The sequence below is a fragment of the Gossypium raimondii genome, chromosome 10 (genome assembly GCF_025698545.1).
Source record: "Gossypium raimondii isolate GPD5lz chromosome 10, ASM2569854v1, whole genome shotgun sequence".
Taxonomy (NCBI): Eukaryota; Viridiplantae; Streptophyta; class Magnoliopsida; order Malvales; family Malvaceae; genus Gossypium; species Gossypium raimondii.
This window is the reverse complement of record NC_068574.1, coordinates 20,145,432-20,172,624: the sequence shown is the minus strand read 5'-3', so window position 1 is coordinate 20,172,624 and position 27,193 is coordinate 20,145,432. Positions and strand designations below refer to the sequence as shown.

Sequence of the window (27,193 nt, the reverse complement as noted above, 5' to 3'; positions counted from 1 at the left end):
AAATCCTCATCTCGAGAAAACATGTCATATCCAATGCATTAGGACATAACGTATCGAATTCCCGAGAATGAGTTCTTTATTTATGTATTTTGATTAAAGAATATTCTCGATTATTTTGATTCAACAAAGAAAATTAGAACCAAATACATTAGGACTCAATCCTCTCGAAAATCCCAAATACCGAATATTGAAAATAATTCTCAAAACTTAAACCATATTAAATATAATTTTTCGAGCAAATAAAGCATGATGGAAGTAAAAGACGAAAATAAATTACGTTACTAGTATGCATAACAAAGGAAATACTAAAGCATTACAATGATATGAAGAAACAAAAATGAAGTAAAATAAACAAGTTGAAATTAAAATACAAATAATAAATATAACATATTAACAATTTAAAACTAAAGATCTAAATTTAAATTAATATGGTATAAAACAATGTAAGAATCATATTTTTTTAAAATGATAATGATAACAATAATAATAATTAAAAATCTAAAATTTAAAGACTGGAGGAATATTTAATAAGTAAAATAACTTCCTAAAAATAAATATATTTAGATAGATAAACAACAACAAAAAAATACAAAAATACAAAATAACTAATATAATAATCATAAGTAAATAAACATGAAAAAAATAAGAAAAATAAGTAAAAATATATGTATATAATAATGGTAATAATAATATTAATAGTAATGACATTAATAATAATTCTAATAATAATGTTAAAAATAGCAATAAAACTAATAATAATACTAGTAATGATAATAATAATAATAATAATAATAATAATAATAATAATAATAATGAAAATAACAATAACAATAACAGGACTAAATTGAAAATAAAACACAATCCCAAGGGAGAAATCGAAATAAAAATAAGGCAAAAGACCGAATTACACTACACGAATGAAACGGGGGTACTGAAATAGTAAATATCCCGCCCCCCAAAACGCATCACTCTGTGCGGGACTAAAATGAAACATAATTAAAATTATGCGGCCAAATTAAAATAAAAGAAAAAAAGAAAGGACCAAATTGCGACACGTCACAAAAGCGGAAGGACCGCACAAGCAAATATCTCATTAGCAAATAAACACGCGGATTTGCTCTCCGGGTCGGGTTGACACGCGGGTAAAAGGGCAAAATGACTAAAACGGTGCCGTTTTAGGGCTATTGGATCAGCCCTAAACGGCGTCGTTTCGCAAGGCTTATAAAGGCTGAATTTTTTTTAAAATATATCATTCTTCCCTTCATTTGAAAAAAAAAGGCTGAACCCCCTCTCTCTCTATCTCACCCCATTTCTCTCTATCTCACCCCCTTTCTCTTCTCCGGCCTAGCTCCCACCGATGGCTGCTGTGCCGGTCGACAATAGCCGGCGTCGGCGTCGCCGCGCACGGTGGCTGGCGAAGGTACAAAAGTTCCCTTTTATAGATCTCAACCCCCTGAATTCAAGTCCAGCTTCAAAACAACCAAAAAACAAAGGAAAAAGGCCGTCCACGTTCTCAACGTCCGATTTTGGCACCGGAGAAGAAGCCTCCGACGACAAATACGCGGATCGACTCCAGTAGGTCCTTCTCCCCTTTCCTTTTTTTTTTCTTTTTTTTTTTGCTTTATTTTCGTGTGTGAAGATATGAAAAATAGAATAGAAAAACTGAATAATAATGAAACAAAAATTAAAATGGGAGTAAACCTTCTGATTTTTGACTGATATTTTTTTTTTTTATTCGACTATCTGTCCCCCCTTTTTACAATCTGTTCAAAAATGACTTTATAGCCGAAAATACAAGGCCCTATCTGTTTCTGTTTTTGCTTTACAACTTGTTTCTTTTTTGTTGTTTGTCTGCTTTGTTGTGTGTTGTATTTTCATTTTGCAGGGCGGTCAGAGCAGGTGGGCAAAGGTGCGGCGTTGGTCAGAGACGACGGTGGCAGGGCAAGGGTCAGAAGACCCTAGGTGCGGTGCACCTAGGGCTAGGGTTTCCAGACCTTTTTTGCTTTGGGCCATTTGGGTTGTGTTGGATTTGGTTGGGTTAGGGGTATTGGGCTAGGTCATTGGGTTGAATTGGGTTTGGGTATTTTAGGTATTGGGCTTGTGGGTTGTTGGGTTTAATTAGTGGGCTGTTAAAATTTTCTGATTTGGGCCATCTAATTCGGGTTTGTAATTGGGCTCTGTAATTAAGTTTGGGTATTGGGCCGGGCAAAATTTGGGCTGTACATTACCCATGGCCCTTTCTATTTTTTTAACGTTTCCTTTCTATTTTAATGTCTAAAGTTGAAAAGCCCAATCAATTTATCTTTAGATTAGGTTGGATAATTACTTATATTATATAATAAATTAATAATTATTATAATTTATAGGATAATAAGTAAATAACAATTGAGGTGTTTTAATATTATAACTATCATTTAAATAAATACAAATATTATAATTGATAGGACAATAAATAAAATATCAAAAGATACATTTTAATATTTTATTGATATTTTATAAAAGTAAAATAATTTAAAAAACTTCTATTATATATCATTTCTAATCTATTGTTCTTAATAGTCATTTTCTTTTCTCACTTCACTGCTACAGTTGCGTTTAAATCTAAGCACGCACCCCACCATTGCTTCTAATCTCAATTGAGGTAAACACACTGTGCATCCAAACTACACCGAAACCTCCAATGGGTGGTCAGTGAGTATATTTTTTATGGACAAAATTTTCTAGGAATTGAATATTTTATTTATATATTTTTCATTTTAGTTTTGTTATTTGAAATTAATTTAATAGATGGTGAATATAATAAATTATGTGGAGTGACATAGTGTTTTAACATCGAAAGCTATTTTGAATGGCGAGCTCACTTTGACATTTTGTGAACTTTGCGTAAAAGATTTTAATGTCTGTAATAGATCAACAACTTATCTAAACTCAAAAGGATGGGAAAATGCTATTGTTTTTTATTATTATTATAACTAAGGACACACAAAAATTATGAAAAACCACAATTGAAAAATAAGTGAGATACATTAAAAAGAGAATGGAGATCACGGAATGAGTTGCTTCAACAGTTTACTCGTCTAGGATAGTGTCCATTTAAGAAGAGTATTGATGCTACCAAAAAATGGAAGGTAAAAAAAAATACAGGTTAGTATTACCTATATTAAGATTTAACGTGTTGGATTCATTGAAATAAATAATTTACACGGTAGGAAATGTCTGGTGACATATTATGTATGAAACCTTTGATTCCAGAGGATTTAACAAGAAAGGAATTAAATCATGATCAAATGAGTTAATATGGCAAATGTTTGGTAACATAGTGGCTATTGGAGAATATATATGATCACCTTTGTTTGGTATTCTTCTAGGTGGAGCTTTTATGGGAGATGCTACACCCATCAATGGATCTAATGATTCAAATAAATTGATATCGAAAATGAGGACATTCATAATCTTGAGGTAGCTATAAAACCTTCTCTTGATACTTCTAATCGAGGCAAACGAGTGCTCGGGATTGTACAAGATAATGATAATAAAAAAATCAAAATTCAATTAGAAGATCAATAGGAAAGATATTAACTACTCAAATTGAAAAGTTATGTGAGAGTATAACTACTCAAAAGAAGTTTGTGAATGAAACTATTTTTATTCATTCTCAATACACTGTTTTAAATTTTAAATGAAATAGATGCATTGCATGTTTTGGAAGATGAAATTCCAAAAAAGACAATTCTATATTTTTTTGTCACCAAAATATTTCAAGTCCTAGTGAAACGAGAGATGCTTTTAAATTTAGATCCAGGCCTTAGAACTTGGTGGCTTCAATGTGAGTATGAAGAACAAATTGGTAATGCACACTTTTCATCATTGCTAGCAACATCTTCATATGATTTTCAACATTCTCAACCACCACCTTCATCACAAGGTCCTTAGGGTTATTAATGTGATATAGTTATGCTCATTATGTTTTTGAAAAGTTTGTTACAGTATTTTGGATTTTTATTTACTAAATTACTGTATGATACTTAATGTGTTTCTATATTTTTATTTTAAACTTAATGCGTAATTCTACCGTATGATAGTTCTTATGTATGATGATATAATATAATGTTGTATTGAAGTATTTTTATTTCATTGGTATGAAATGCCATAAAATATACTTCTTTTATTTGTTTATGGATGATTTAACAATATGTACAAGTGTTTTATATTGATTATGATGATATAGAACTAAACGAAAAGATTAACAAAGAATAGCCACAATTATTACACAAGCCAAGGAAAATAATTATCATGAATTGGAAGAGAATGAAGTGACTAGTTTATTGGTACATCATGAAACTTGTTTCACTAAGCAACCTTGTATGGATTCAAATTATACATATAAAAAATGGGTGGATGCAGTATTAAATAGGCATGATAGTCGTTGCATGAATAGTTTTAAGAAGCCAAAAAAATACATTTTACTGTATATTACATTACTTACAAATAAATTAGGGTAAACTACAAAAGTAGTCACTTTTGTTTGCCCCATATTACATTTTAGTCACTTATGTTTGAAATGTTACGTTTTAGTCACTTACATTATCGTTTTGTTACGAAGTGGTCACTCTACTGTTAAACTCCGTTACCTCCCTAATGGCAGTACTACATGGCAGTCCAAATGAGTTTTAAATGCCAACTTGGATGTTCAGTTGCTGGGATGAAAATAAGTTTTTAATTAAATAAATTTAATTTGGACTGTCACGTACGACATCCAAATTAGCATTTAAAACCCATTTGGACTGCCACATAGGACAGTCGTTAGGGAGGTAACGGAGCTTAACGGTAGAATGACTACTTCGTAACAAAATAATAACGTAAGTGACTAAAACGTAACATTTCAAACATAAGTGATTAAAATATAATCTGAGACAAACAAAAGTGACTATTTTTGTAGTTTACCCAATAAATTATGTCTTAAAGCATGAGAAGGTATCTACAATGGAGAAGTTAGCATTAGCCTTGTATATAATTGGAAATAGAGAGTCAAATTGGAATGCAAGAGCGCGATTTCAACTGTATGGCAAAATTGTTAGTCAGATTTTTACTAATATGTTGCATATATTTCCTCAAACGGGAATAGACATGATCAAACTTGCTAAAGGTCAATATGAGGAAGTACCAAATCATATTCGACATGATACAAAATATTAGCCTCAATTTAAGGTAATTTTTACATAATTTATATATAATTTTGTATAAATTTATTATTGATTTTAATCATATTATTTATATGTTTATAAGATTTTATTAGGGTTATAGATGAAATACATATAAAAGCATGCATTTCACTTTCTCAACACAATACCTTATATTGGAAGAAAGGTGAACCAATACAAAATATTATTGTAGTTTGTGGCTTTAACACATGCTTATTTTTTTAATTCGTGTCAACATACTAACATGATCAAAAATATATCCAATAAGTAATTTGAATATAACATTAGAGCAGTACAACCTTTGTCCAGAAAATTTTCATTTCATTGAACTGCATCAATCAAGATGCATTTGTTAACTTGATAGTATCCTACAAATAAATGGGCAATGATCAGCAGAGGCAGTGTTACAGCAGGCAATTTGTCACAAAATATGCCTAATCTGTCCCTTGATAAACTAAAATCTGCAGTACCATACATAAGCCGTGGACAGTAATGAAAATTTTCCAAATTCAAACACCCAATTCCAACAACTATTCTTTATAGAGATCACCATACATGTAAGAACTCATAAGACCAACAATTGCGGAAGAACTAACAATTAAATCCCAATTTAATGGGAATTTTATATAATATAAATTACAGCAACAAAGAGAAAAATGATATTCTATCATTATCATCCTTGTAGAAGAATACATCCAACATTAGAACTATTTCTCCTACTTCTTTCATAAAGCCTTTTGTATCAAACATAACAAGAAGCATCAAATCAAGGCCTTTTCGTCAACCAACAAGAATAAGAATTATACAACAACAAAAACAAAAGAGTTAGTTTTGCCTGTAAGCTATGCAATTAGCCAAAGCAATCAAAGGGGCAGCTTTCTCAGAATCAAATCCTTGGAGCAACTCCAACGAATCACTTCTCAATTTCTCTGCGAACTCTTTTGACTTCTCTATTCCAATCAACTTTGGATAAGTGACTTTATCAGCCAACAAATCTTTTCCTGCAGTCTTCCCTAATTCCTTAGATGATTTTGTCACATCAAGAATGTCATCCACAACCTGAAACAAAAGCCCAATATACATTGCAAATTTCCTCAACCTTTCCACATCTTCATCACATCCACCTCCAAGAATTGCCCCTAAAACCACAACAGCTTCAAGCAAAGCAGCAGTTTTATGAACATGAATGAATTCTAAATGATCCAACCCCACATCTGTTAGTCCCTCACTATTTATATCCACAACTGGACCAGCCACCAACCCTTCAGCCCTAATAGATTTAGCTAATTCTCCAATTGCCCTTACAATCCTACCAGGTTTAACACCAACTGTAGAAATAGCTACATGTTCAAAAGCAAAAGCTAAAAGAGCATCCCCAGCTAAGAAAGCGATATCCTCACAAAAAACTTTGTGATTAGTTGGTTTCCCTCTCCGAAGATCATCGTTGTCCATGCAAGGAAGATCATCGTGGATTAAAGACCCAACCAGTGTAATCAGCTAAGCTTCAAGTGTCATTTTCCCTTATTTGGAAAACAAACAATCATAGCTGAATTGAAATTCTACATTACCTGAAGCCTCAACCTACAATCTCTACCAATTTCTTAACTCATTCAACCTATGTTACTTGGATTCGTGTGTGAGAGTCAGATTGGGTATATTTCGACAGGAGTATGCCCATTTCCCCTAAAGTTTTTCCATGTATTTGAATAGTCATTGAAGGATTATATCCCCATACCCATATCCTGATATTTGTCGGATACAAATGCTTCTAACAAAATGAACAATCTGAGCAACATAGAATCTAACAAAAACCATCTTTATTCTACTTGAAGACCAACAGGCATCAGCCGTAAGAGTTAGCTCTTTCCTAGCTACCTTATAAATAGCCTTAACTTAGCAACACAAACTTTGTCAAAAAGTTTTAATTGACAACAAAAGTATCAGTTTCATAAAAGAATAAAAGGAAACCAAAGTGCCTTATCAACAAAATCAATCAAACATGCAATAGAATAAACAAGTAATAGAACCACATTGAAAAAAATTTCATCTGTTCAATCGAACATGCAATAGAATCAGTCAAAGAAAAGCCGAATGAAAGTCATAAGAAAGGAATCAAAATTAGGAGAACAAAAAACAAATATTCCAGATTTGAGCAAAAGCAAAACTAACCTGTAAAATAAACAGGGAAAGAGTGCGACCTGCTAAAATAATGATGGTAACGACCTGTCACTCAAAGCTGAAGAGTTAGAAAATGGAGAAAATAAAAACGAAATCGATTTTACGGAAAATAAAAGAAAAGAAAAATAAGGAAAGAGTGCGAGCATTTTTCGTTGTTAAAAGAAGAAGAAGCAGAAATCGATGGAAGAAGAAGCAAAAATTACCTTTGCAATATCGATGGAAGAAGAAGCAGAAATCGATGAGGGCAGAATATGTAATAGAAAATAAGAAACGGTAAGGAATCCCTAATCGGCGCTGAATATGGGGAAGCCTATTACAGCCAATGGGCGTAATAGGGACGGAACTGATTCGGCCCGTAATAGCATTACAATCAACCGAATGCCCGTTTGGTGGTGGGCCCGCATAATAGGGGGAATGCATTCCTATTCCCCCCAACCAAACTGCCCCTTAGTCTTTGTACTTCTATAGAGATTAACATTTTTCCCTTATATTTCAAAAGTTAAAAAATCAATCCTCTAACTTTTTTAATTTAAAAATCCTAATCCAATTATTATTGTCATTGGTGGTTTTTGTTAAAATGTATCAACTCAACATATTTATCTTTTATCAAGCATATGCCATGTCACATGCGGGCAGCTTAATCAACATGACGATTAACAAGTTTTGATGGAAACTACTTACAATTTTAATGATTCAACTAAGATTTTTATATCAAAATAGTTGGAGAACTTAATTTTAAACTCTTTTTAGTACAGGGACTAAAAACAGATTTTAACCTAAAATTTACAATGAAGGAATTTGTACGTACCAAAATGAAAAAACAGAAAAGAAAATTAGTTAAGTAGAGAAAACGAGTAAAAGAAAAAGGTTAAGCAACAAAATGCAAAAAATATATAGTTTGAGGAAAAATCAGCCTCTAAAAGAATTGATAAAAGATCGAAATTTATTCACCTCCGAGTGCAAGCCGTAGGGCAAACGAGTAAAAAAAATCGAAAACAAAAGAAAGAAACAAGAGGAAGATGATGGCGAAATGCTCTGTTGCTCCTTCCGTTGAACCTATGTTTCAGACCTTCAATGGCCTTCAACACCTTGCCGAAACGCGTCGTTTCAAGGTACTCAAATGGTAGTTAATTTCCAAGTTTTTCTCTTTTCCCTCCCAAATCTGTATTTTAAGTTCTTGTTGATCGAAGTCGCGTTTAGCTAATCAAAGTATTAATTTTAGTTGTAATTTGGACAATTGAAGTGTTTTCATATAGGTTTTTAGCATTGACAGTAACTTCTGAATAATTTAATTCCTCATTTTGCTTTAGGCTTTTCTTTCAAATTTCAATGCAACTCAAATGCTATTTGCCTTTTCTTTTGGAAATGGAAAGCAAAAAAAAAATCTCTTTGGAGATGAAATCAAAAATTGGTTTTGCAAGAATTTGCAAGGTTAAAAGTTTAAATTTCGATTGTAAATTTATGCTTTGCTTTGAACCAAACGTAACTATCCGGTTTGAATGTCAAGCAATCACTTAATTTGGATGATTTCTTTTAAGGAACGTGATCCGTATTGTAAATACGCGCAGACCTTCATAGAAATGCTTCACAGATAGAAATATTTGATTCATGAATAACTCTTACTTAATCTCCCTTGAGAGTAGTTGCTCGCATAGTATAAGATTTATTGACCAGGAACTGCTGATGGGATTCTAAAATTTCACATAGCTAGGTTGACACAACAGGCTTCTAAAATTAACTTATGTAATACATAAATGTAGGTAGTTACGCCAACCTTGAGTGTATTTGCTAGTACTAATACATACTGTTAAGATTCGTTGCTTTTGGTTAACTTGGTGGTCATTCATAGGCTTGGTTCTTGGATCAATTTGGTGTCCTTCATGATGGCAAGCAACCTTACCCAGGCGCGATTTCAACATGTATGTTTTCATTTGAGATTTAGCATTGTGGTTAGATTTTTCTTTGCTGATATACTAAAATTTTCACATGTTAGGTGAGATGCATGTTAGTGCTTTATCGATCCTTTTTCCCTAAAAGATACAATCCTTATGGCTGACAGTGGAAAAGCTGGCAACAACTGGTGCCAAGATGGTGATCATAAGTAATTCTTCAAGACGTGCATCAACAACAATAGAGAAATTGAAGAACCTAGGCTTTGATCCTTCTCTCTTTGTGGGAGCCATCACTAGCGGAGAATTAACACATCAGTACTTGCAAAGGTTTGCCCCTATTTATCTTATTCTTACGTATGGAGAAATCCCCAACATCTATAACACATTTTAAAAAAAATCATTGTGCATTAGATTAGTTGGACCAAATTTGTGGTACTGCAAAATTCATCTACCTGTTGAGTTCCATGCAATGTTCTAATATGAATAAAGATTTCCTGTTTTACAGAATTTCATTTAAAAAAGAAAAAGAAAAGAAACTAGGCAACCTTTTTTAACCTTAAAATCAAAATAATTTGTCTTATGGATTTTCCAGATGCACCTTCTTATGCTTATATTATGCAATTGCAGCTGCAGTGTTATATACTGCTTTGATTTTTAACTTCTTATTCTGGAAGCCTGTGACATACATCTTGAGAGTTTACCTGTCAGTATTTATCACATTCAGGAGGGACAATGCTTGGTTTGCTGCTCTCGGAAGGTCTTGCATTCATATGACCTGGAGTGACAGGGGTGCTATATCTCTTGAGGTATGCAAACTGTTTTGAGTGTTTCTTAATTATTCTTCCTTCCTATTTATTGCTTTACTCAAATAGCATCCCCAGTTTAAGAAATCTCATGTAGTCTCTCTCCTCTTTCTCATTCGAAGGTTGTAGCATTAAAACCACATATTCCTAATTTATGCTGTATTACTATCTAATAAACATCCAAGATGCCTTGTAAACTAAAAGTCTACCTTCTGACTTCTGGATAGTTTGTAATCATCATATGCATATCATCAAATTGAATACAAATACTATATAGCTGCTGTGGTCCACTAGAAGTACACATTTGTTCTATTGCTACCTTTTCTGTGACTAGCTTCTAATATAATCAAGCCATAATTTTGTGTTTGCTTGACAATAGCCATGGACAGTTTAATATGAAAGAGACTTTACGAGATGTGTAAACCATTTCAACTTTAGAATGAAATGAATGCTTTTTGTGCTACTAACTGATTTAAGAAGATTAGAAAGTTTACCTGCTTAAGGATTGTGGTCAGAGAAGATTCCAGTTACAAAGTTTAGGATTTATGGTTGAAGAATTTAAATGATGTCCGCATAAAGGCCCTAATAAAATTAATTAGCACCAAAACTCAAATAATTCCTTTACTAAGAGCCTGTTTACTATCAAAACATGTCCCCATGTACTGAATGACTTTTGTTGAAAAACTACAACTTCAGCCATTGGCTTTCAAAGAGGATTTAAACACCGTCCATCCGTTGGTGTGCCAATTACAAATACTTTTATCCTCTCCATTGCTTTACCAGTTGTACTCAGACTTCATGACTAGCCAGCTTGATTGATTTAAAATGTCGTAAAATATCAATTTATTCTTGTAGGGTTTGGGCTTACAAGTTATTGAGAATGCTGAAGAAGCTGATTTTATCTTAGCCCATGGCACCGAAGCCTTGGGGCTTCCTTCAGGTTTGGTACGTCCTATGAGTCTTGACGGTCTTGAGAAAATATTAGAGCATTGTGCAGCTAAAAAGATTCCAATGGTGGTAGCTAATCCGGACTTTGTGACTGTTGAAGCTAGAGCTTTGAGTATTATGCCTGGTAAGCGGTAAAGATTTACGTAACAGCAACAATGGGTTGAATAACAATAACAATAATTTTTCACTCAAAAAACAATAGCAGTAATTTTAAACCACATTTACATTTACAGTTACTCTACTGGAACCAGAAACAATACATCAATAACTGAGAAGCAGACAATTGCCATCATCTTCTACTGTTAAATACGTTTTATTTGTATTAGCATTTCAAAGCCATCTCCTTTTTAGTTGTGCAATGCGGGTCATTCTATTTCTGTTTATGTCATTTCAGTTGTTCTTCTGATCTCCCTAGTTATATTGCCTTCAGAGTGTTGACACCTATTAAATGCTTATCAATTTTATACGTGTTAATTTCACTTAAGCTTCTTTTTTCTTTTTAAATTTCATATACTTAGGAATATTTACGGTTTTAAATCTGTTTGGTCGGTTTCTTGAATTCATTTTTTGTGATTCCTACCAGTATTCTGACATTTATTCCCGTAAGCTTGCAAATGGCTTTCCTCTTTCACGTTTAGATGAAGTTTTTCTGAACAAAAATGTATTTTATAATTAAAAGAGACAGAAATATGGTTTTATTTTTCTTGCAATGCACTTCATCTTACAATGAGGATGTGCATTTTTGCACACTCTCATATTCCAGGAATGTTACTTGATTTATCATCTTGAAATAATTAACTTAAGTTGAGAGCTTTATTGATTTTACTCTCAAAGGCAGCGCTAAGGTTTGTTTAAGACTTATTTTGTCAAGGTTTTGCAGTTTCCTCTAGACAAAGGTTTTTCTGTGATCTTTCAACAATTTGCTTATTCCTTCAGTCTATGGAGAACATGAAAGAAGTCAAACTTATCTTGGATGCCAAAAAATCCAAAGAGTTGTAAGATTTGATTTCTTAAAGAAACCTTACACCAACTTCATTTATGGTGATTCTTGTCAGTTAAAATTTTGAATCTTGCCACTTATTTAGATGATTGATGCTACATTTTTTTTTTTTTAAATAATATACTTTTTCCTCTGAAGTCATGATAAGTACCTTTTCTATCTTCAAATTTTTAATGAAAAAACAGCAGTTATATGGATTCTCTGCTCCTGCAATCCCTCTATGCCCTTGGATTTTTGTGGTTGGGGTTATTTAATTTCATTTTGGTTTATGCGTTAGGTACCTTGGCAGCCAAATATGAGAAGCTTGGTGGTGAAGTGAAATGGATGGGGAAACCAGATAAGGTGAGATGGTCATTTTGTTCTTTGCTCTAATAAACAGGCATGCAAGTTTATTCTATCAATCATGAATATTTGGACATAATACCTCTTTTGTGATTGTCATAGGATGCTATTACCTGGTTGTTTTGTCCTCCTAATTCTATCTTAATATGTTGGAATCCCTATAATTAAGGATAAAATCTTACCTTATTACTATTAGTTCTCTTGTAAATAGAAACTAATCTCGCCATGATTCTTAGGAAATTAGGATATCAATTACTGATTCTTAGGAATTAGGATTTATTTCCTTTAAAATGATTATTTCTCTTTTATAAATCTGTAAACTAAAGCAGTAGAAATTGAACTGAATTTTTCCTCTGAGTTTTTTCATGGCATCGGGGCTTTAGGATTCATTCGATCCTAATTTTTTCTCTAATTTCCTTCCTAAAATTCCTTGGTTTAGTCCTCCAATGGGTGATATCAATGAAAATTTCTCTGGCTGAGACATCACAAATAACTCGAATATCAATCGGGAATCACTCAAGGTGAAATTAATTCCTCCACTCTCTGCTGATGATGTTCTTGATGTTCGCTAACAAAACACGACTTGAGACTCTCCATAAGATACTTGGTACTCCCACTACTCATGGATCTCTAGCCACTCAAGGTACGCCTCAACATTGCTTTTGAATCTAATAATCAATCTCCTTGGATACTCGATTCGGCGCCTCCGATCACATGACAGGTGACTCCACGTTGTTTCACACCTACACTCCTTGTCATAACAAATCCCGAATCCGCATAGCTGACAGTTCTTACTCACTTGTGGCTGGAATAGGAGAAGTACAAATGACAGAGTTTTTCTCTCGATAAAGTCCTACATGTCCCAAACTTGTCCTGTAATTTACTTTCAATTAGTAAACTTACTAAGGATGAAAATGTTCTTGTTGAATTTTCTGCAATTGGTTGTGTGATACAGGAACAGAAATCGGGGAGGATGATTGGCACTGCTAAAGTTGATGATGGACTATATATTTGGAATAAAAACAGTACACAAGGGGGATTGGCTCTATCCACTTCAAAAGAGGACACTATTATGTTATGGCACCATAGGTTAGGACATCCAAACTTTGTGTATTTGAAAAAACATCTTCCGCTGTTATTTCGAAATAAAAGTATTAGTTCCTCGAAGTGTGGAATTTGCCAATTATCTAAACATACCCGTGTGCCATACCCATTAAAACCACATATTCAGTCCCAACCTTTTTCGTTAATCCATAGTGACTTATGGGGAGCTAGCCGAGTGAAAAATATTACAGGGGCTAGATGGTTTATAACATTCATTGATGATCATACTAGGGTCTGTTGGATCTATCTACTCAAAGAAAAATCTGAAACACCCAAAGTATTCCAAAATTTTCACTCAATGGTTCGAACCCAATTCAACTCTACCATACATACCCTCCGTACTGACAATGGGAGAGAATACTTCAACTCTGTCTTAAGTCCATACCTTTCTGACCAAGGCATTATACACCAAAGCTCTTGTCCTGACACTCCTCAACAAAACGGGATCTCTGAGAGAAAAAATCGTCATCTCCTTGCTGTGGCTCGAGCCATAATGTTCACTATGAATGTTCCAAAATACTTGTGGGGAGAAGCTGTCCTCACTGCCTGTTATCTCATAAACCGAATGCCATCAAAGATCCTCAATTTCCAAACACTTCTAAATACTCTTTTAAAGGCCTTCCCTCTATTTCATATTCCTAATCTTCCAGCCAAAATATTCGGCTGTAAAGCTTTTGTCCATAACCATCAACCAAATCAATCCAAACTTGATCCTTGAGCCCACACCTGCATCTTCATTGGATATTCCCCTACACAAAAAGGCTATAAGTGTTACTCACCAACATTGCGACGAATGTTTGTCTCTCGGGATGTTACCTTCTTTGAAAATGAACCATACTTTGCAGCATCTCTTCTTCAGGGGGAGATTTTTAATGAAGATGAGACCCTTAATACTCTCCTCATTATACCTCCTGGTCCTACTACTACTATCACAAACAAACCTATCCCAGATTTAATTGTTGTTTCCCCTGTACAGCAAGAATTTAACACCGTCCTTCCCAATAACAATACCTCCACCGAAGTACAACAGCCACCTGATCAAGGAAAACAGCAAATACAGGTTTACTCCCGACGAAATCGTTCTCCTGAACCGATATGTGAAGCCAATTACATCTCCAACCGAGGACATTCAAAGCGAAGTCCCACCTTCGTCACCATCCATCTATCTTCCAATTGCAGTTCGAAAGGGTACAAGGAGCTGCACTCAACATCCTATTTCTCGGTTTGTATCCTATGGAAATTTATCTAAGTCTTACAAAGCTTTTGTGACTAATGTTGATTCTGTAAAAACTCCAAAAAATATAGAAGAGGCTCTTGAATCAGCTGAGTGGAGACAAGCCGTGATGGAAGAAATGAAGGCCCTAAAAAAAAATGAAACATGGGAAGTCTCAGATCTACCTAAAGGAAAAAAAATCGTAGGGTGCAAATGGATTTTCACTACGAAATTTAAACCCGATGGCCGTATAGACCGATACAAAGCTCGACTTGTGGCTAAGGGATTCACCCAAACTTATGGTCTCGACTACAACGAGACGTTTGCACCGGTTGCCAAGCTAAACATCGTTCGAGTCCTGCTATCTCTTGCTGCCAACCTTGATTGGCACTTGACTCAATTGGATGTAAAAAATGCTTTTCTCAACGGGGAATTAAATGAGGAGGTATACATGGATTTCCCACCCGGGTTTGAAGAAAACAAGGGCCAAGTGTGTAAGTTGAAGAAGTCCTTGTATGGGTTGAAACAATCTCCACGAGCGTGGTTCAGCCGATTTGCAAAAGCTATGACTAGCAGAAATTACATTCAAGGACAGGCAGACCACACCATGTTCTACAAGCACTCGAAAGAGGGTAAATGCTGCATCCTTATCGTTTATGTCGACGATATAATATTAACAGGAAATGACTCGAGCGAAATTTTGAGATTGAAAGAATTTCTTGGTACAGAGTTTGAACTTAAAGACTTGGGGAGTCTTAAATATTTTCTTGGTATGGAGGTAGCAAGGTCGAAAAAAGGTATCTTCATTTCCCAAAGGAAATATGTTCTTGATCTACTGTCGGAAGTTGGTTTGATGGGCAGCAAACCAGCTGAAACTCCTATGGAGTTTAACCTTAAATTGGGAACTAATGAGGATGGAGAAGAAATCGACAGGGGGAGATATCAACGTCTAGTAGGAAGGCTCATTTACCTATCTCACACCGTCCCGACATAGCCTTGATGTGAGTGTTATTAGTCAAGATATGCATGCCCGAGGAGAAGCACACGGAAGCTGCATATAGAATACTAAGATATCTCAAAGGAACTCTGGTAAAGGCACATACTTCAAGAAGACATCAACCAAAGCGTGGAAGTCTACACTGATGCAGACTGGGCAGGTTCTGTTAATGATAGACGGTCTACAAGCGGCTATTGTAGTTATGTTTGGGGTAATCTCGTGACGTGGAGGAGCAAAAAACAATCTGTGGTAGCACGCAGCAGTGTAGAGGCAGAGTATCGAGCACTATCTCATGGTATATGCGAAGGAGTTTGGATACAAAGACTTATGAGAGAACTAAAAGTGCCTTATACCAGACCTATGAAGATGTACTGTGACAACCAAGCTGCTGTCAGCATAGCACATAATCCTGTGCATCATGATCGGACCAAACATGTGGAAATAGATCGTCACTTTATAAAAGAAAAAATACACTCAGGAGAAGTATGCATCACCTACCTACCTACTAGACAACAAGTTGCAGACATGTTAACTAAGAGTTTGACCAGAAACATGTTTGAAGAATTTATTGTCAAGCTGGGTTTGATTTAACATTTACACTCCAGCTTGAGGGGGAGTGTTGGAATCCCTATAATTAAGGATAGAAATCTTACCTTATTACTATTAATTCTCTTGTAAATAGAAACTAATCTCAGTTACTGATTCTTAGGAAATTAGGATATCAATTACTGATTCTTAGGAATTAGGATTTATTTCCTTTAAAATGATTATTTCTCTCTTTATAAATCTGTAAACTAAAGCAGTAGAAATTGAACTGAATTTTTCCTCTGAGTTTTTTCATAATATATAAATTCACAATTTTCACCTTGTTAAACAAATTTAGCAGAGTCAGTAACTGGCATTGTTTGTGGGTTTGTTTAGGATTTAATATTTATCATATCCAAGCAACTATGCCTATATGTTCAAATAAATGCAGTTGATAGATCTATACTGTCAGATAGTGTTTCGCTATTTTAACTGAATTGTTTTCTCTATGATTATTCTATTTAATTTTATCAAGTGGATGGTTATCTTATTTTGCACTTTAGCATCAGAAGGCAACCCGTTAAGCATGTAACATGAGTGCTTTATGTTCAAATGTTAATGGATGGTGTGCCACTATTTCTCCTCATATAACTGTTTCTTTCATCCTGTATTTCAATGAACCTTTTCCCTATGGAACTGTCATTTTTTTTACACCTGTTTTTCCTTTTCAGATAATATATGAATCAGCCATGGCCATGGTTGGTGTGGAAGCTTCTGATTCTATTGCTGTAGGTGACTCTCTTCATCATGACATTAAGGGTGCAAATGCCGCTGGAATCCAGTCAGCATTTACCACTGGAGGGATCCATGCAACTGAACTTGGACTGGATAGTTTTGGACAAGTTGCAGATATATCCTCTGTAAAGGCCCTTGCGGCCAAATATGATGCATATCCAACATACGTCCTTCCAGCATTTGCATGGTAGAACTTATTCCTGGTATGTATTCTCCCATGTTCTGTCCTATGTTAAGTGGTTTTACATTTATGAACTCATTTTGGTGTAAGATTTAGAAAATGAAACCTCTTAAATGGTTTAAAGTTTAAACTGCAATGCAAAGGTATGGACATTAGTTTCAAAGGAAGCTTCTTTGTGCAAATAAATAAGACAGCAATGTTGCCTAATAATGTTATGCATAAACTAAAGATCCTACATGTTGTAAAAATAAAATGATGTTAAAAAATAGAAAATAGCTGAAGATATGTTTAGAAGAACTTCAGATGACAACAAATTCATATCAAGACGACTTTTATGTCCTATTTCTATGTTAAGAGACTGCAGAAATTATACACAGCTGTTACTATGTTAGTGCCTTAAGGTCAAAAACAAAGCTCGCCGTGGTACTGACACGAAATGGTAGGTTGTACTGCCTTGCAGTCGTATCTATGTTTTTTTCTGAAACAATTGAAGAATACCCCTCCCCCCTCCTAAAAGGGAAAGAGAGAAAACAAAACCCCCTCTCTTGCTGTTTGATCATTGATGTCCCTATAGTGTGCTTGAAGATTAATCAGGTCAACATTTTGACCTCAATTTTCTTTTTTCTGACATTTATTTTTAAAATTGATATACGAGAAAAAAAATGCAAGTTATCATTCATGTGTTACTAATTTGTGATAGATGCTTGATTTCCAGATCTTCAAGAAAGGAATTGCTTTCCCAATCAGTAATTGGAGGGGGGAAGAGCAGAACTTAGAGTAACACTGTGGAAAACTCAATGGCGTTGAGACTTTTGCCTAAATGCAAATTTAGTTGGTAAACCGGTGGTTCGCCCATCTAAACCCAGCACAAGCAGAAAATATAGAGTACAAAAAAAAATTATATCAATTACTAAAGATCAGGTAAGAGTACTGTATCATTAAGAATTGTGCTATCATCATGTTATCTCTGTTGCATACACTCTTAAATGCTTGTCATTAGCAAATTGTTCATTTAAAACCCATAAGAAGTTTGTAAGTGGCACAGCTCTTATATGGTGGTATCTGGGTTACTATACCAGTTTTTAAAATTTATTCTCTTCAAAAGCTTTAAAACCTATTTAATTCTATAAAATCTATTTTTATTTACAGTCTTTTTATGTTTTATCTCTACAGACTTAAATTTATCCTTTTAAAAGAACATCAAGATTATTTTTGCATAAAAATATCAAAATTAATCAAGGATAAAAATAGAGAAATTCTCTACAACAATAATAATAAGAATAATAAATGGTTGTTGGATAAATTGGAAAATTAAATGTTGAAGTTATACTAATGAGTTTTATATTAAAATTTATTTGATAAGTTAGTAAACGTTTACTACCATGTTATTTGGTAAAACTACTTGTTTTTGAAAATTATATTCTTAATTTTATTAATATAATATTTTATATACTTTGAATTTATTTGGAATGAAGTTAAATATGATAATTTATATATTCTTTTAAAACAATTTATTTTAAATATATATTTTAAAATGCCATCTATTTACTTGTTTAATACTTTTATCTTGAAAATTGAAAATTTTATATTAAGTAAAAAATATAATTATCAAATATATTTAAAATATTAAAATTGAAAAAATTCATTAATCAAACATCAAGAACTTAAGCAAGATTTTTATAACTAAAATGACTTGAATTATTAATCATTTAATTTTTTGAAAAAAAAATATATTTGTTTTTGATATTTTGAACCATAAAACGACCGGAATTATTAATCATTTCAATTTTGACATTTTAAATTATAAAATAAAAATTGGAATTCAGCGAACACGGCCAGCCCAAGCTCCGGCGAAAACAAGTTTTCGGGCTCAACCCGGACCGACTCGTATAAGAATTTACACGCAACGCCAGCGCCAGTCTTCCTGTTTAAGGACGATAAATAAATTTCAGCGTAAGAAAGAAAAAGAAAACAAACAAACAGTTCAATTGACTACTAAGTATCCTTCCGAAGTCTACTCAACCACCCCAATTGCTTACTCTTTTTCCAGCGAAGTAAAAGAATGGAAGGGGGAGGGCGACCTCAGCCGCCGGACCCCCAGATGGCGGAGGCAGCTCCGCCGCAGCAACCTGTCTACCAAAATGCACTTCCTCTAATGTTTCCCCGGATGCAAATTCCCGCCACTCCTAGCTATGGCGGCAGGTTTACTCAGTATAACATTTTCGGCAACATTTTCGAGGTCACTGCTAAATATAAACCCCCTATTATGCCCATCGGTGAAGATGCTTACGGCACCGTTTGGTAATATTATTCTTCTTTTCTTTTTTTAGTTTCTTTCTTATTTGATTGGTTTTTGTTAGTTAAAGATTTGTCATCTTGTTGATCCTTTTCAATTATTTGGGTTTAAGTTCTGCGTTGAATTCCGAGACAAATGAAAGCGCCGCAATAAAGAAGATAGTGAATGCGTTTGGCAACAAGGTTGATGCAAAGAGAACTCTTCGTGAGATCAAGCTGCTTCGCTACATGGCCCATGAGAACGTCAGTCAGTGTAACCTTTTTTTGGTTTCTTTTAACTGGCTTTTAATTCAATTAATTTGTTATTACTACTTTTCTGTTGTCAATGGCTGTGTTATTGGCGTGTTCAAATCCCTTTTAAAGTTATTTGCTATATTTGGAGGATCACAACCTTACTTCCTTTACACTTTGAAGCGTTCAATATGAGGTACTTTTGTTTTGTTTTTTTTTTTTTTGGGGGGTAGAGGAAAAGAGTCAAAGCACATATCAAATGCTTACTTAGGATATATGCCCGGTTATTATTTCATATGCAAGTGGCTTCTAATTCTTTCCCCAGACATAATTAATACGTTTCTATAATTACCAAAGAGACTGCATGTCACACATGCTACATTGGTAGTGACCAGCATTTAAGAACCTCCCTTAAGCGCAGAACAGAAAGTAAGATCTTTTCTTTGTAACTCTGGCATTTTTTATTACTATTTTAGACGGGGATGTTGGATTACTAATAAAAACATCAAAGCACTCAACTGAAATTGCACTTTCAAGTTTTAAAACAGTTTCATTCCATCTTACAATGGTTGTACTTTCTGAATTCAGTTATTTGGTTGTTAAGATCTATGAAATATATTGTTTGATTTGTGTTCTGTAATGCTACCACTAGTGTTTTTCTCTAAAAGTCTAAACCTTAGCTTATCATGTCAACCCTTGACATTATTTAGTTATAACATGTTCTTTCTTTGTGTCAATTCTTTTCTCTAGTTGTGAATAGACACAAATATAGGGTTTTTTTTGTACGCAGTTAAGTTGCGGGGGATGGGGATTACATCTATAGGGTTTGAACCCTAGTCATTGGGGTGCCAACAAGGGGCCTTAACACCGCTTGTCCTTTGTGCTGTTGGCAACATAGGTTATTTATATTGTTCGTTATAGCATATGAAAATAAATATACATACAGAGAGGGAGGGAGGGAGGGAGAGAGAGAGAATGATATATCTTTTGTTATCATTGTGAGTTGGTCTTATCTGAGTATTTAATGCAGGTTGTTGCAATCAGGGATGTAATTCCACCTCCCCAGAGGGAATGCTTTAATGATGTTTATATTGTATATGAGCTGATGGACACTGACCTGCATCAGCTAATCTGTTGTAACCAAAAGTTCAATGAAGAGCATTATCAGGTTGGAATATATACACGTGGTTTCTTTTAATGATAGTCATTCTCCTTTAATTACTAGCTAAAGTTTTTACTGTGCAGCTATTTCTAGTTGACCATGCTAATTTAGATCCTTAATTTTGCTCTCTCCAATCCAAGCCTTTAGCCAGTACAGAACTTTTCTTCTTCCTAATCACTTTATCTCCTTACTTCATTGAATTGGTAATATCAGTTGCTATAAAGCAATCATCACCCTTCTATTGTACTTGACACGAGTATGCTATAGAGAACTTTCTTAGGCTTTCAGAGAGCTAATTTTTGTACCTCAAGCCTCTAATTTTTAAAAAGTTTATACTTGATGTGAGACAGCATGCAATTTAGGTTTAAAAGCAAATATCTATGCTTATTTATTTGGGGGGGAGGGGGGTTGTTTAAACATCGAATATGTGGCAACTCCATTTTTCTGACATAACTGTTCTATATACTAGTAAATTTTGCCTTATTTTTTTTTCTTCCTATATTTAACATTCTTAATTTAAAACTCGTCCAAAAGATTGTTTTCTGTTTTCTGAACGAAAAACCAAGTTATACTGTTATAGAAGCAACGACTAGAAGTACCTTAAAATCAAATTAACCACCTTTTTTTGTGCTTTGCAGTATTTCATCTATCAAATCTTACGTGGCCTGAAGTATATACACTCTGCAAATGTTTTACATAGGGACTTAAAACCTAGCAACCTTCTTGTGAATGAAAACTGTGACTTGAAAATATGTGATTTTGGACTGGCTCGTGTCAACACTGAAAGTGATTTTATGACAGAGTATGTTATTACTAGATGGTACCGTCCTCCAGAATTGTTGCTATATTCTTCGCAATATTCTGCAGCCATTGATATGTGGTCAGTGGGTTGCATTTTTATGGAACTGTTTATTCGGAAGCCATTATTTCCAGGAAGGGATCATTTGCATCAGGTGCGATTGCTGCTGGAGGTAAATTGCTTTTATCCTGCAACCCATATAAACTATGTAAAAAGAAAACAAATAAGTTGCTAAATAGGGTGCAATGAGCATTTTAGGAAAAAGAAATGGTGAACTAAAAAAATGCTTTTTAATATTTCATTTTGTGCACTGAACTCTTTGCCTTGCAGCTGCTTGGTACTCCATCAGAGGCTGAAATGGAATATTTGAATGAAAATGCTAAGAGATACATTCAACAACTTCCTAACTACCCCGGACAATCTTTCTCTGAGAAGTTCCCAAATGTCCATCCTTTAGCTATTGATCTTGCGCAAAAGATGTTAACATTTGATCCTAAACAAAGGATTACTGGTGAGTTTGTTGCAAAAGAATAGTCTCTTTCATTCTTTTTCTCTCTTATGCGGCACATCATGTATTATTCAGCGTGTGTTATACAAAAGTTTTCCAATCCATGCAAAATGGTCACAATTAGGTTAGTTGATTTGTTGGAATGTGTTTCATTCTGAGTTGGAAGTTGGTAGCTATGTGATTGTAATTCCTATATATTGCAGTTGAGGAGGCCCTTGCTCACCCCTATCTAACGACACTGCATGACATAAGCGATGAGCCTGTTTGCATGATCCCCTTTACCTTTGACTTTGAGCAGCATGCTTTAACCATGGCGCAGATGAAGGAGTTGGTATATGAAGAGGCACTTGCATTCAACCCAGACTATTCATTGCAGTAATGAGTTGTTTACTCGACATGCCATTTATTAATTGCGGCTTTGATGGGCGTGGTGAAAATTGGTGATTGATTTCTTCCTGTACATACATGTTCTTTCCAGAAGAGGATAGGAAACGAAAACTTACTGTTGCATTGGTGTTTGTATAGGCCGTCTTGATTTCACTCCTAATCTCTTGGATTGATGTTCTTCTTTGTAACATTCACTCAGTATCATGAGTTACAATTTGTAAATGGAAGATGCTGAAGATTTTGCTTTCTATAGCATAACTTCCGATTTTACAATGTGTAAACTATATCAAAAGAACAAAACATTAAAATGCTACATCATTGGCACAAACTATCAATATTCCATTGCTTGAGAGTACCATTAAATGCTAACAGGCATAGAGATTGGTGGAAGAAATTTACCAGGTTTTCATGAATACAATCCATCAATGACGACTACAAAGTAGAAATGAAGCAGGAAAAAAAAAGGAATTAAACATCATTACAGGCCTTCAATCCATTCGGAAAATATGGGAGAAAAATAATTTTTCTACTGCAGGAATTCAGTATCAAGTACACAAATTTAGTATCTTCTAACATACCATTTTAACTCTTCACACTCCCAAAAAATCTTGACAGTGGGACTGGACCTTCACCTTCTTCATTCTCGGTGCTTGAGTTCTTATTTCTTGATTTGTGCTTCTTTTTCTTCTCTCTTCTAGACTTGGACTTGGATCTTCTTGATTCTCTCTCTTCATCATCACTACTCGAAGATTCTGAGGATGAACTCGAGGAGCTTGACTCAGAAGATCTCCGTCTTGAACGCTTCATATAATCAAAGGTTTAACGAGTGCACTTCAGTTCACATTTTCATAATAATAACAATAACAGGGGATGATACACAAAACGTAAAATTACAGTTACAAAGTTGTTAGAAACTATTCAAACCTTTCTTTTTTTGCTGCTGCGTTTCTTTGAATCTTTGTCTTTTCGATCTGCAATGAATTCAACACCCTTAGAGAGCAAGAAAAAGACAGTAATTAAATCACAAGCGTGAGAATACCAGCCTTTTTAAGGCCTTTTACACATACCCTTTTTATGGCTAGATTTACTACTGGAGTGGTTTCTACCATGTGCAAGCTTGCTTGCCCTTTCAGCATCTAGCTGAGCTCTATATTCTCGCATCATTCGATCCGTATCTGCTTCTAGTTCCCCTTTTCTCAATGCATCTTCCTAGCATATCAACAAAATACACAAAACAATGTTTAAAACCCACCTTATGAACCAGGTTGTGTATCACATTACCAAAAACTGCTGGGTTAGCAATACAATTAAACAACCAGATTAGTTCGGAGAATAGTTCCATGGCCATAATATTTAGCAAATGAACAGGTAATTTCGACACAGCAATTTCTTAGTGCCTCATCTTTGTTCTTGATTTAATTTCTCCCAGCTGTTGAATTTTGGTTGCATAAAGCTCAGCCTCTGATGTTCGAAACTAGTATCAATACAGCATGGCTGTAATTGACAAATAATGCTTAATTGGACGGTATTTTAGCAACTAACTCAACCACAAAGATCCATTGAAAAGAACAAAATTGATAGACTGCTAAAATAGTTTCCCCCCCTTTCTGTAATGACATGATTACATTCCACTAAAATTATGAAGGAAGCAGGTAGGTTTTTTGGATCACTTTTGAGAGATTTTGTCGTCTAAGTTTATAAAAAAATATGGAATCGATTCTTAACAAATTTTCCAATGTATATAGATTTGCATAGCATGTCTAATAACAGAAACACGGGATTCAATCAGTATGAATCATTATAAGATCGAATACATTTACTTTAGCAACTTTTACGACAAATCAACATCATAGAAACAAGGGAGGAAACTTTTCTGTAGCTTACTTTTTGTTTCTTTTTGAACTCTTCCCATGTAACTGTATGAGAAGTTTTAAGACTGGCCAAACGAGCAGCATGCCACTCTGGTGAATGAAAAGAACCATCCACCTGCGATTCTCCTCATCAGAAATGTTCCAGAAAACGAATATTATTAAGAATACAACTAGCGTTTCCAATAAAATTCTACAATCTCATAGCAAAAAATAAAATAAAAATAAAAGAGAGCAACTTTTTCATCAAAAATCAATTTGTAGAATGTTCTTAAGTACTTCATCCAATTACGCAAAGTTAGCAAACGTAATAGCTATCAAGCAAAAAAAGAACTTAAACTGGTATAGACCAAAAACAAATTTGTAAGAATTTGAATGATTGCATACTTGAAAGAAGCATAACATTTATCACATTGATTAGCAAGAAATACGAAAAAAAAATAGTGATGAATCCAAAACCATAAGCTCCCTCAGAGAACGACTCATCATCAAATCAAGATTACACTGAGCTAAAACAAATAACATACTCTTATTAGCAAAGCTCTATGCCATCACGCCCAACAAATTTGAGCTCGATATTTGAACAATTAGTAAGAGCATAATATTAATGCTTCGCTAAATCACTTCTAAGTTCCAACTACCAACACTGAATAAACTACATAGATTTAACCTAACAAATTGACACAAGATAAGTCAAAAAAAGATTTTAGAAGACCCCAAAAGTAAATTCCCAAACATTGGAAGCACCAACCAAGAAACACATCCATCAATATAAATGAAATGGAAATAAATCAAGAAATACAAAGCACCCAGACCAAAAAACAAGTGCAGGTAACTATCATAAATCGAATATTTATATATAGAATTGTTTGAACATGGAAGGGTACAAACCATGCCATCCTCGATCTCTTCAGGGCCAGCAGAGGAAGAGCCAAGCCTGGCTCTTTGCATAGCCTTGTAGGCTTGGTTTTTCCCCATTTTCAGAAATACCCAGATTCAAAAATCCCCAGAAAAATCGAAATTAAAAAAAAAAGAAAAAGGAAAGAGAGAAATTGTTTTCTGGTATTTAAGATATTAAGGGTAAAAAACCCATATTGAAGTAAGAAAGAATATAGGGAATTGTATTCAGCGCAAAGAGAGGTCTGGGTGAAAGAGGGAGAGGAATCTCAAGTTTTTCTTTCTTTGTTTTTTTTCGTTCCGGAGCTAAAGAGTTATGAGGTAAAATTCAGTATTTTATCTGAAAATAACACAATAAAATGAAAGAAAATAATAAAAACCATAATCATATGACGAGCTTTACAAAACCCCATCCCCCATTGGTACAAATCTATAAGAAAATAATACAAACTAAAATGAAAATTGATTTTTTTACTTTCATGTTATATATTTCATTATTAATATATGTTTTAAGAACTATTTTATATATAAACAAGTGTTTGTTACAATTGTATCACACATTGCATTCTCAAAGATAAATATAAGTTCGAATATTCAAATCGATATCATAGAAAGCGATAATTATAAAACTCTAGTAATTTAATTTAATTTAATTTAAAATTAAAAAATATTCTAACATGTTGGGAGGGCTATAAACTTTTAATAATTTAATTTAATGTAAAATTTTAAAAGATAACAGATAATTTAATTAAAATTTAATGACATAAAATTGAAGTTTGCCTCTTGTGGTTGTCGACTTTCACTTAAAAATTTTAGCATAATCTTGTTTATAAAAAAACAATCAAATTTGTTAGTTCTTTTTACATTAAGCTAAAACAAATCGTCTTCTACCTTCTACCTTAAACTTTACATAGACAAGTATCTCCAAAATACAACTATCAATCGTACTATAATGACTTTCAACTGAAACCTAAAAAAGGAGATGTTGGTTGGAATGCAATGACAATGGAATATTCTCTTATGGCTCTGCTTCGTGGTCATATGAATATAGGTTCACATGATGAGAGAATGGTTCCTCAATTAACAAACATCAATTTCTATCATGTAAGTCAAATTGTCAGAGTTACTTACATTCTATTATTCTTATCCGCTCTAATTAAATGATAGAGACCAAAGACTCAAACATTTCATCTCCCATGCGGTGAAGCGACAATAACACTAGAAGATGTAATATTGTTGATGGGGCTTCTAGTGGATGAGTGTCTTGTAATGAGAAGTTTTGAGCACAATTCAAGGCATATCCTCTACGAAACTTTTAGAGTGATATCAACCTTCTATCTTATTTCAACGGGCTCTTGATGAAGTTAGATTGGTTGAAAAGGTAATTCGAGTAGCTCATAGAGAATCCAACCTCTATTGATATTGATTGTCATGCTTGAGCATACATTTTTTGCTTGGTCGATGTTGTGTTGATACCGATGCCAAAAAAGTCTAGCAACTTAGTTCATATAATATATCTCCCATTGTTATTAAATTTATAAATGGTTGGTACATATAGTTGGGACTCTGTTGTCTTGGCTTGCCTATATCGAGCATTGTCCAAAGGGTGTAGACTAGGGAATGAGGAAGTGAATGGTTTCCTTGCGATTTAAATGTTGCAGGGGTGGTATCTACTTCTATTCATTGTAATAACCTCTAAACTTCTCACTTTCACTCTTTCTAGAAGATAAAAGTAGAACTCTTAATCATAAAATCCATTACTTTCTAAATGTTTTATACCTATAACATTTTGTAATTTATTAGTTTTCTTGAGCATTGTGATCATACAAAATAATGAAAGAGATTTTTGGTATTGATATGAGGAATA

The 27,193-nt window shown here is 34.0% G+C and overlaps 5 protein-coding genes across 8 annotated transcripts; 3 read left to right on the top strand and 2 right to left on the bottom strand.

Moving 5' to 3' along the window:
* Positions 1–1,238: 1,238 nt before the first annotated feature.
* Positions 1,239–2,322, top strand: LOC105774975 (uncharacterized). The gene is made up of 2 exons (XM_012597531.2): positions 1,239–1,575; positions 1,886–2,322. Exons 1-2 carry the CDS (start codon positions 1,358–1,360, stop codon positions 2,040–2,042), a joined length of 375 nt encoding a protein of 124 aa, XP_012452985.1. The 5' UTR covers positions 1,239–1,357; the 3' UTR covers positions 2,043–2,322.
* A 3,476-nt stretch (positions 2,323–5,798) lies between these two features.
* LOC105776521 (geranylgeranyl pyrophosphate synthase, chloroplastic) lies at positions 5,799–7,045 on the bottom strand. The gene is made up of 2 exons (XM_052622396.1): positions 7,028–7,045; positions 5,799–6,698 (listed from the first exon to the last, which is right to left on the bottom strand). Exons 1-2 carry the CDS (start codon positions 7,043–7,045, stop codon positions 6,027–6,029), a joined length of 690 nt encoding a protein of 229 aa, XP_052478356.1. The 3' UTR covers positions 5,799–6,026.
* Positions 7,046–8,244: 1,199 nt separating this feature from the next.
* Positions 8,245–18,267, top strand: LOC105776520 (uncharacterized). Of its 2 annotated transcripts, none has more exons than XM_052622865.1 (8): positions 8,245–8,491; positions 9,229–9,298; positions 9,439–9,598; positions 9,996–10,077; positions 10,930–11,146; positions 11,903–12,017; positions 12,300–12,364; positions 16,935–17,083. In XM_052622865.1, exons 1-7 carry the CDS (start codon positions 8,399–8,401, stop codon positions 12,319–12,321), a joined length of 759 nt encoding a protein of 252 aa, XP_052478825.1. In that variant the 5' UTR covers positions 8,245–8,398; the 3' UTR covers positions 12,322–12,364; positions 16,935–17,083. The 2 variants fall into 2 exon arrangements, with proteins under 2 accessions (XP_052478825.1, XP_012454663.1); XM_012599209.2 differs by lacking the exon at positions 11,903–12,017 and adding an exon at positions 17,895–18,267 and having other exon boundaries at positions 8,248–8,491; positions 16,935–17,201.
* A 727-nt stretch (positions 18,268–18,994) lies between these two features.
* On the top strand, positions 18,995–22,809 carry LOC105776519 (mitogen-activated protein kinase homolog MMK1). 3 transcript variants are annotated; one of them, XM_012599206.2, is made up of 7 exons: positions 18,995–19,132; positions 19,230–19,480; positions 19,588–19,717; positions 20,736–20,873; positions 21,506–21,838; positions 21,997–22,177; positions 22,378–22,809. In XM_012599206.2, exons 2-7 carry the CDS (start codon positions 19,242–19,244, stop codon positions 22,551–22,553), a joined length of 1,197 nt encoding a protein of 398 aa, XP_012454660.1. In that variant the 5' UTR covers positions 18,995–19,132; positions 19,230–19,241; the 3' UTR covers positions 22,554–22,809. The 3 variants fall into 3 exon arrangements, with proteins under 3 accessions (XP_012454660.1, XP_012454661.1, XP_012454659.1); XM_012599207.2 differs by having other exon boundaries at positions 19,001–19,480; positions 21,506–21,820; XM_012599205.2 differs by having other exon boundaries at positions 19,007–19,480.
* A 70-nt stretch (positions 22,810–22,879) lies between these two features.
* LOC105776522 (uncharacterized) lies at positions 22,880–25,739 on the bottom strand. Its single transcript, XM_012599211.2, has 5 exons — positions 25,321–25,739; positions 24,446–24,547; positions 23,629–23,770; positions 23,486–23,532; positions 22,880–23,362 (listed from the first exon to the last, which is right to left on the bottom strand). Exons 1-5 carry the CDS (start codon positions 25,405–25,407, stop codon positions 23,144–23,146), a joined length of 597 nt encoding a protein of 198 aa, XP_012454665.1. The 5' UTR covers positions 25,408–25,739; the 3' UTR covers positions 22,880–23,143.
* Between the last annotated feature and the right edge of the window lie 1,454 nt (positions 25,740–27,193).